The 9,176-nt window shown below is 55.1% G+C and overlaps 2 protein-coding genes across 3 annotated transcripts; both read left to right on the top strand.

Moving 5' to 3' along the window:
- Positions 1-1,088: 1,088 nt before the first annotated feature.
- GJB5 (gap junction protein beta 5) lies at positions 1,089-4,534 on the top strand. Of its 2 annotated transcripts, none has more exons than XM_023232217.1 (2): positions 1,089-1,236; positions 3,329-4,534. In XM_023232217.1, the coding sequence occupies exon 2, from the start codon at positions 3,353-3,355 to the stop codon at positions 4,172-4,174; it is 822 nt and encodes a 273-aa protein (XP_023087985.1). In that variant the 5' UTR covers positions 1,089-1,236; positions 3,329-3,352; the 3' UTR covers positions 4,175-4,534. The 2 variants fall into 2 exon arrangements, with proteins under 2 accessions (XP_023087985.1, XP_026313030.1); XM_026457245.1 differs by having other exon boundaries at positions 1,143-1,236; positions 3,332-4,534.
- A 1,545-nt stretch (positions 4,535-6,079) lies between these two features.
- Positions 6,080-8,656, top strand: GJB4 (gap junction protein beta 4). The gene is made up of 2 exons (XM_023232219.2): positions 6,080-6,122; positions 7,266-8,656. Exon 2 carries the CDS (start codon positions 7,584-7,586, stop codon positions 8,382-8,384), a length of 801 nt encoding a protein of 266 aa, XP_023087987.1. The 5' UTR covers positions 6,080-6,122; positions 7,266-7,583; the 3' UTR covers positions 8,385-8,656.
- The last annotated feature ends 520 nt before the right edge of the window (positions 8,657-9,176 follow it).

The following is a 9,176-nucleotide window of genomic DNA, read 5'->3' as shown; positions in this document are numbered from 1 at the left end:
GACTTCTCCCCAATGTTGTAACTGATCTCTTTATATGCCTCCTCTCTCCTGTACTTGGCAACAGCTTTTTGGAAAGAGCCTGAAGGAGTATAGAAATGTGTGACTCTCTGCAGGGTGTGTGCATTTCACACACCATTCATTCAATAAATATAAATTGAAGCCTAACTGGACAAGACACCAGGCACCATTCTAGGCACAAGAGGTAGAGCAGTGAATAAAATAAAGCCACTGCTGCATGTGTGTGCAACACTGTGCCCACACTTGTGGCCTGTGTGTAACAGTATGCACATGTGAAGCTACCTTGTGTTTGCTTGTGGACATGTGGTGTTTGTGGCTCCTGGATACTTTGTTGAATCCTGACCCTATGTGACCTGCTGATACAGAGCGCCTTGGAAGTTAATTAGGCCAACAGACTGTGTCTGTGCACTAAGGAGAAGCCTTCCCCAGGCACCCCCGCCCACCTTCTCCACCTCTCCTGTGGTTCCTGCCTGGCTTGGGTTTGGCCTTTTTAACCCAAAGACAACATGCATCCAAATGAGATTTTCTCTAGTGAATATGTGTCTCTCTCCCACCCTTCTTCTCTGCCTTCCCCGTATCTCAGAAAGAAAAGGCCTAGGAATAAGGAAAAGGGGGAGGAAGAAACATTTGTTTGAGGACATACCATACGGCAGGCCTGTGCTGGACAGTTTACACGCATTACAGGCAATGGTAGACAGGGCTTCCCTTGTGCCAGGCACTGTTCTAAGCGCTTTACCCCTACGGCTGGGTGAATTCATGCATCCACCCTCTGAGGTAGGAGTTGTTCTTTTCCCACTTTCACAGAGAACGAGGCATCACACAGTGAGAAAGTGGCAGAGCTGGGATTCAGGCCTCAGCTTCTCCCACACAAGCCCACAGATGGGAGGATGAATAAGGAGTCAGAGTGGACCTGTGCCTCTCCCCTGAGAGGATACCAGGATTCGAGACTCAGCGCCTGGGGAAGAGTGCACCGCTCAGTTTCCTGAGCCTCATCAGAAGCAGTCTGCGGAGGCTTGGGCCCAGCCAATGGCAGTGCAGGCCCCAACTCCTCCTCCTCCCGGGCTGGGCCGGCACACCCGACAGGCTCTGTCCTGGGAACAGGCTTCAACAGGCTTCCCCGAAAACCTTCCCCGCTTCTGGATATGAAATTCCAGCTGCTTGCTGAGTCCTATTGCCAGCTGCTGGGAGCCAGGAGAGCCCTGAGGAGTAGCCACTCAGGTAAGGGCATCTGTGTCCGCATGTGCCCTGCCCCTTGGCATACGTGGCAGGAGGACACTTCTCTGCTGGGGAGTCGGGGGAGGTGGCCTGGACATATCCGCCGCCGTGGGTCCTGGTGGTGGAGGAATAAGGGGCTTTGGGTTCTTTCAGCTGTCCCCAGCCAGGCAAAGGTGGGAGCAGGGAACTGAGGGGGAGAGGAGCTAAGAAGGGGCCAGGCCGGAAACTCAGCAGGCAGGGTAGCTCTGCCTGGGCCTGCAAAGCCCTGCCCCACTCCTCTCCAAGTAGGGATGGGCTGGGCGACAGCCCCTGGGGGCTAAAGGTGGAGCCTCCCTGGGTGTTCCCTGAGAAGCTGCCAGGAGTCTCGCCTACCTTAGACAGGACTGAGAATGCAAGCTGGTGATTCAGATCAGAGGTTCCCCACCCCCTGACCCCCACCCCCACCCATCCACCATCCAGCCCCCAGCCACCCTCATCCAGGATCCACACACAACGGGGAGGACAGAATCCGTCTGCACACAAACAGGCAGGCAGCTCATTGAAATTTGAGGAAAGGGTCTGAGGCCTAAGGCTGGGCGGTTCCCGGAGGGTGGGCTCTAGAGCCAGCCTGCCTGGGTTCCAATCCTAGCCCTGCCACTTACTAGCTGTGTGACACTGAACAAGTTAATTAATCCCTCTGTGTTCCTCTTTCCTCATCTGTAAATTGGCAGTAAAAATATGCCCTTTCCTAAGGTTGCTGTGAAGGAATAATGTACTGATTCATGCAAAGAACTTAGAGCGGTGCCCGGCACGGCATGAATGCTTCATGGATATTGGCTGTTATCACTCCTCTGCTTTGTCTCTGCGGAGGCTCGAGACTGCCTGGTGGGCTTCAGCCTGGACCAGCACGGGAAGACCGTCATGAGCCCTTTAGTGACTAGGCAGGCAGGTTCCTTGGGGTCCCAGGGTGCACCGTTGGTCGAAACCACAGTGCATGGGTCTTAGTGGACACACCCCCATCCCCAGGAGTCAGGCAGGGGACTCGCAGGTGAGGAAGTGGGGACCCCTTACTTGGCCCAGCAGTCACGGTCCTTACCTGGAGGTGAATCTGATTCTGTGAGTTCATCAGGCCAAATTCACCAGCAGAACTGACAGAAGCAGCATTTCCCACTGGATGTCTTGACAAGGCTGTTCCACAAGATGATAAAAGGAGGAAAAGGGCTTCTGTGGGCAAAGGAGTTTGGGCAATGCCACATATTTCGTACTTCTTTTGGTGAATTTATTAGTGAGCTTATTAGCACGGTTGAGCAAAAGAACCCTATTTAACTTTACTAAACCCAACGTTTGCCAACTTTTCTTGACACAGAATCCTCTTCTCTCACTTCTCCTATTGCCAACCTAAGGGACAGGGTTCCAGGGAACACTGTTTGGGAAAGACTGGAATACCAGGCTACTCTAGGCAGCCGACTGCATGAGGAGAATTTATTGCTGCCTGCTTTAGCTTTCAGCTGGATTGCATTGGCATGCTTCAGATGAGTGGCACTGAGCAGGACTCTGCCTGGCTAATTACAGAGTGTTAGAGCAGATGGGGGCTTGGGGACAAGGTTCCAGCCTCCTTTCCAGTCCCATCTCTGAGCCAAGAAAAGAACAAAGAGCAGGTTTCCCTTAGGAAGGGGCTGTCTGAGAAGAGGTAGCAGTGCTCAGAAAGGAGAGAACCATCTCAAGGCTCAGCCCCCTGAGGAGGAGGGCCAGGGCTGAAACAGAAGGAGCAGGCAGAATGTCCCAACCCCATACGTCTTCACTCTGCAGAACCCCAAGACCAGAGCCTCAGGCCCTGGGAGGAATGAGTGGCTCCCTGGACCTGCCCTCATCCACTTTTATTGGTAAGAGTTGGGTTCTGGACTTAATTACCTATACTCAAATCCCAGCTCTGCACCTAATAGTTATGCAACCTTGTATAATGCCTCTAAACCTCGGCTTCCTCCCTCTATAAAATGGGGACAGTAGTAGAACCTAGCTCCTCTAGTGAGGATGAAATGCGATGACATATTTCTACAAAGTGCTCAGAGCGAGTCTGTGATAAATGTAGGAAATTGTTGTTCTCGTTTCCGTGCAGTAGGAGCCGACGCGTGGGTCCACCATGAACTGGAGTATCTTTAAGGGACTCCTGAATGGGGCCAACAAGTACTCCACAGCCTTTGGGCGCATCTGGCTGTCTCTGGTCTTCATCTTCCGCGTGCTGGTGTACCTGGTGACGGCCGAGCATGTGTGGAGTGACGACCACAAGGACTTCGACTGCAACACTCTCCAGCCCGGCTGCTCCAACGTCTGCTTCGACGAGTTCTTCCCCGTGTCCCATGTGCGCCTCTGGGCCCTGCAGCTTATCCTGGTCACGTGCCCCTCCCTGCTCGTGGTCATGCACGTGGCCTACCGGGAGGTTCAGGAGAAGAGGTACCGAGAAGCCTATGGGGAGAACAATGGGCGCCTCTACCTGAACCCCGGCAAGAAGCGGGGCGGGCTCTGGTGGACATACGTCTGCAGCCTAGTGTTCAAGGCCAGCGTGGACATCGCCTTTCTCTATGTGTTCCACTCACTCTACCCCAAATATATCCTCCCTCCTGTGGTCAAGTGCCACGCAGATCCGTGTCCCAATATAGTGGACTGCTTCATCTCCAAACCGTCGGAGAAGAACATTTTCACCCTCTTCATGGTGGCCACAGCTGCCATCTGCATCCTGCTCAACCTCGTGGAGCTCATCTACCTGGTGAGCAAGAGGTGCCACAAGTGCCTGGCAGCAAGGAAAGCCCGAGCCATGTACACAGGTCATCACCCACATGGCACCACCTCTTCCTGCAAACAAGACGACCTCCTTTCGGGGGACCTCATCTTTCTGGGCTCAGACAGTCATCCTCCTCTCTTACCAGACCGCCCCCGAGACCATGTGAAGAAAACCATCTTGTGAGCGGCTGCCTGGACTGAGCTGGCAGGTTGGGCCTGGATGGGGAGGCTCTAAGCCTCTCTCATAGGTGCAACCTGAGAGTGGGGGAGCTAAGCCGTGAGGTAGGGGCAGGCAAGAGAGAGGATTCAGATGCTCTGGGAGCCAATTCCCAGGCCTCCGCTCCAGCCACCTGCCCCAGCTGGATGGCATTGGGCCAGTCCCCCTCTGCTCTGCAGCTCGGTTTCCTTTTCTAGAATGGAAATAGTGAGGGCCACTGCCCAGGGTTGGAGGGAGGAGGGCATTCATAGAAGAACACACATGCGGGCACCTTCATCGTGTCTGGCCCACTGTCAGGGCTTAATAAAAGTCAACTCGTTTGCTGGTTCCAGGTGCCCTCTGGTTGTGCGGCCTTTGTGACCCTCATATGTTCATGGTGTCAATCTCTCTGCCCCCGCAAAGGGCTGCACTTGGTCCAGTCTGATGAGAGGCATCCTCTCTTCCAGAAAGGGGCCCCCCAGTACTCCAGGGGACGTGCTACTTGCTCATGCTCCCATCTAGCCTTTATCCCCCATGGCAAGTTTAGGCCTGTGGGTTGTCTGCAGAGAGAATGGAGCTTAGTTCACAGGGAGCTGCACGTTGCAGTGGGAAGTTCATGACCTCAGAATGCATGTGTCGAATCCAAGTTCCACTGGGACTCTGGGTAAGTAACTTCAGCTTCTCTCTAAAATTGGTTAATAATACCTAGCCTGTGGGGTTGTGCTGAGGACTGATGAGCTCATGGCTGTGGACAGGGTTAGCCAGCTGTAAAAGGACACATAAATGTTAATCATTGGTATTAGGAAGTGCTCGATAATGCCTGTGGGAAATGAGGCAGAAGGCCCCTCCCTAGCTGCACATTAACCTTCACCATCCCAGCCGGAACACAGGTCCCAGGCCCCCCACCAGCATATGTGGGGTCACACTCCAGCTTCCCTGGAGGCCTTTCCCAGGACCCATAGAGGAAGAACAGCGATGCTGTGTCTGGCCCTGTGCTAACTGGGGCATTTCATGCTGCTGACCTGCATTTCTTGCCTCCACCGGGGCTGTGGGTGCCCTGGTCTAGAAAAGTCATAGTTGGCCGGGCGCGATGGCTCAAGCCTGTAATCCCAGCACTTTGGGAGGCCGAGACGGATGGATCACGAGGTCAGGAGATCGAGACCATCCTGGCTAACACGGTGAAACCCCGTCTCTACTAAAAAAAATACAAAAAACTAACTGGGCGAGGTGGCGGGCGCCTGTAGTCCCAGCTACTCGGGAGGCTGAGGCAGGAGAATGGCGTAAACCCGGGAGGCGGAGCTTGCAGTGAGCTGAGATCCGGCCACTGCACTCCAGCCTGGGCGACAGAGCGAGACTCCGTCTCAAAAAAAAAAAAGAAAAGTCATAGTTGACCCCTCCCATGCCCTACACAATCCAAGAGCTTCCCAGGCTCCAATCCCAGAAATATCCCACCACCAGCATGGGATGCATTCCTGCACTAAATTATGGTTGCCCCTTTCCGTAGATGTCAGCTGCTGAGGACCTCAGAATCAGGCTTCCCAGGAAAAGGGCAGGAGAGAGGGCAAGGAGGCAATGGGAAGGGGACAGGGTCAATTCCACTGGTGCTGTCCTAGGCCTGGGCATAATGATGTCAGGCTCCTGAACCCCACAGAGTAGTCTCACCCACATACCTTCCTGGCTGGGAGCCAGGCCCAGCCATGCCCAGCCAGGCTAGAGAGGAGGCGTGGGCCAGGAGAGAAGAGCCACAGGTGTTTGCTCTGAATATGTGCCCGGGGAAGTCCACCCTCCTGCCTGCCCACCCAATCACTCTCGCTTGGCTCATTGGCCCAGAAAGCCCCGCCCAGCAGGGGAGTGAGGAACAAAAGCTGCCTCCAGGAGGTCCTGAGGCAGATGGACAAGCCCAAGGACAAGGGAGGAGCTACTGGACCCAAGAAGGGTGAGGACTGAATAGGGCAGGAGGCTGGCCAGAAGAAAGCAACCAGCTGAGCTGAGGATATCCAAGGGACCTCAGGCTGTGGGCTGGGCTTCAGGGAGGCAGTCAGAGGCTCAGGGTCCTTAAAGGATCCCCAGGGAAGTGCCAAGGAGGAGAAGGAATGTCCTGGCTGACCTAAGGGAGGACAGAAGATTAGGGAAGAGGGGAGATCAGGAAGTAATGGGTTTCAGTTGAGTTTAACAAACATCTATTGTGTGTCCACTGGGCCAGGCCAGTGCTGGGTGCTAGGGAGACGGAGGTGAAGAGCCTGCTCTCTAGCAGCTGACAGTATGGCAAAAAAATAAGACAGGTGAATAGACCATTTGGGTACAGGCGATACCTCTTGCTTGGAAAATGTCCCAGGCACACGATGTCTGAAGAGGCTGAGAGCAGAGTCAGCGATTGGGGATAGGGAGGAGGAGGGTAGGAGGAGGGGAGGGTTTGGAGATGGGGCCTGATGGGGACTCCAGACAAGGGGGTGTGGAGGTCGGAGTCCACAGGACAGGGGCCTGAGAGGAAATAATGGAAATGCGGCTAAGCAAACAGCCACTAAATGGACAGAGGAGGGGGTGCCCTGAGAGAAAGTAAATGGGGAGTCCAGACCATGACAGAATCTATCCTCAGTCCTTCCTAAAGCTGGAATGGTTGGAATTCCAGAGGAACCCACTGTGGTCAAGAAAATCAGCCTTCAGGCCCCAGCATCAATACATGGGTTGGCAGGGATGATATCAAGTCCCCGTGATTCCAAAGCACCTCTGTTTAGTTTGGGAGGGAATGCCAGGGCTGAGACCTTCCTGGAGCCAGAGGCAGGGAGTAAGGATGAAGATTGTTCTGGGATTTACCAAGGGGCTGATGTGAACGTCCCCAGCACAGGACCAGGCTCCTACTGGTGTTCAGTAAAAGTGGGATGGATCTGACAACTGATAAGGGTACATTCCCACCCTTCCTGCCCCGGCCCAGCCCTGACAGCTGATGGGAGAGCAGCTCGTCCAATTCAAACCTTCCCACAATCTCTTTAGAAGTCATGGGCTGAAACATGGGGTAATAGAGGTTGGCTGGCGTGTCCATGCGGGATGATTGTCTTCACATGTATCTGTTACCTTGTAGAATAAAATAGACCCTGATTTTGGAACCCGAAGGCCAAAGTGCAAGATTCTGCTACTTCCATCCGTGGACCCTTGGGTGGGTATCTCTGGGCCTTCACTTACTCTTTGTGAAATGGGGACAGGGGCAATCCCTACCCTGCCAAGTCATTGGGAGTGAGGACATGATGACACGGTGATTGTGAAAAGATTTCTTCCACCGCACCAGCATTAAGCGTGCCCATCTCCGGGTTCCCCCAGGCCTCAAGGCTCCCAAGGCCTGAGTGGGTGGGTAGCACCCAGGTATAGATCTTCCACGTGCAGTACCCGGGACACAGCCAGCATGAACTGGACATTTCTGAAGGACCTCCTGAGTGGCGTGAACAAGTACTCCACGGCTCTGAGCCGCATCTGGCTGTCTGTGGTGTTCATCTTTCGCCTGCTGGTGTATGTGGTGGCAGCGGAGGAGGTGTGGGACGATGAGCAGAAGGACTTTGTCTGCAACACCAAGCAGCCCGGCTGCCCCAACGTCTGCTATGACCAGTTCTTCCCCGTGTCCCACGTGCGCCTCTGGGCCCTGCAGCTCATCCTGGTCACGTGCCCCTCGCTGCTGGTGGTCATGCACGTGGCCTACCGTGAGGAACAGGAGCGCAAGTACCGCCTGAAACACGGGCCCAATGCCCCGTCCCTGTACGACAACCCGAGCAAGAAGCGGGGCGGGCTGTGGTGGACATACTTGCTGAGTCTCATCTTCAAGGTCGCTGTGGATGCCGGCTTCCTCTATATCTTCCACCGCCTCTACAAGGATTACGACATGCCCCGCGTGGTGGCCTGCTCCGTGGCGCCTTGCCCCCACACTGTGGACTGCTACATCTCCCGGCCCACGGAGAAGAAGGTCTTCACCTACTTCATGGTGACCACAGCTGCCATCTGCATCCTGCTCAACCTCAGTGAGGTCTTCTACCTGGTGGGCAAGAGGTGCACGGAGATCTTCAGCCCCAGGCACCGGCGGTCTCGGTGCCGGGAACGCCTACCCGACACGTGCCCACCATATGTCCTCTCCCAGGGAGGGCACCCTGAGGATGGGAACTCTGTCCTAATGAAGGCTGGGTCAGCCCCAGTGGATGCAGGTCGGTATCCATAATCTTCGAGATCAGCAGATAAGATCACCAGGTCCCCCTAACCTGAGGCCACCCAGGAAAACAGGCAGGGGCAGGGGCATCCTTGCCATAGCAGGGTGGTGAGAAGGGTGGCTGTGGGGGCTCAGGAAGCTCACCCAGGGGCCAGTGTGGGAGGTGGCGGGTAGTTTGGTCCCTGGGTCCTGAGCCTCAGGGGAGGGAGGTTGATGGTTGGTGGGGATTTTGTATATGGCAATAGTGTATGTCAAACCTCTTAATAAATATGATTTTCCCAGTACTTTGCAGACCAGATGGGGAGTGGCGGATAGGAAAATGGGGGTGGCGGGATTAGGTGGACCTCAGAGAGGATGCCAAGACAACTCGGTGAGCACCTGAGCACCAGAACCTCAGATCCAGGCTCACCCATCACCCCCAACACAGAGTGTGCCCCCAGGACGTGGTGGGGAGTGCCTAAAAGCAGAGGGTACTCCAGGGGCCTCCTGGTTCTGCAACCAGCTGGCCAAAGCCGGAGGAGAGGAACCCCAGGAGACTCTGTGCCCAGCAGGAGTCGGTTCTCAGTGAGCGCCCATCACAGGAATGAGCGTGGGTTGGGCCTCCCTAGCCCTGCCCAGCACAGGTCCCGGATAGGTGAGTCCCCTCTGACGGTGGGAGGGGCAGGGCTGAGAGCAAGCCAGGGATGGGGGTCTGTGAAGGTGCCCAAGAGGCACATCCTACAGGCCAGGGCCCATTGAGAGTGTCTGAACTGAAAGGTCCCTTGTGGATCCTGGAGTATATGGAATTTCATGTTCTTTTTCACT

Source organism: Piliocolobus tephrosceles, chromosome 1, assembly GCF_002776525.5.
Source record: "Piliocolobus tephrosceles isolate RC106 chromosome 1, ASM277652v3, whole genome shotgun sequence".
NCBI lineage: Eukaryota > Metazoa > Chordata > Mammalia > Primates > Cercopithecidae > Piliocolobus > Piliocolobus tephrosceles.
The sequence above is the reverse complement of the archived record's forward strand: the minus strand, read 5'-3'. Positions and strand labels throughout refer to the sequence as shown.

Excerpts from the sequence above, each read along its gene's own strand:
- GJB5 (XM_023232217.1), top strand. The coding sequence starts at position 3,353 with ATGAACTGGAGTATCTTTAAGGGACTCCTGAATGGGGCCAACAAGTAC.
- GJB4 (XM_023232219.2), top strand. The coding sequence starts at position 7,584 with ATGAACTGGACATTTCTGAAGGACCTCCTGAGTGGCGTGAACAAGTAC.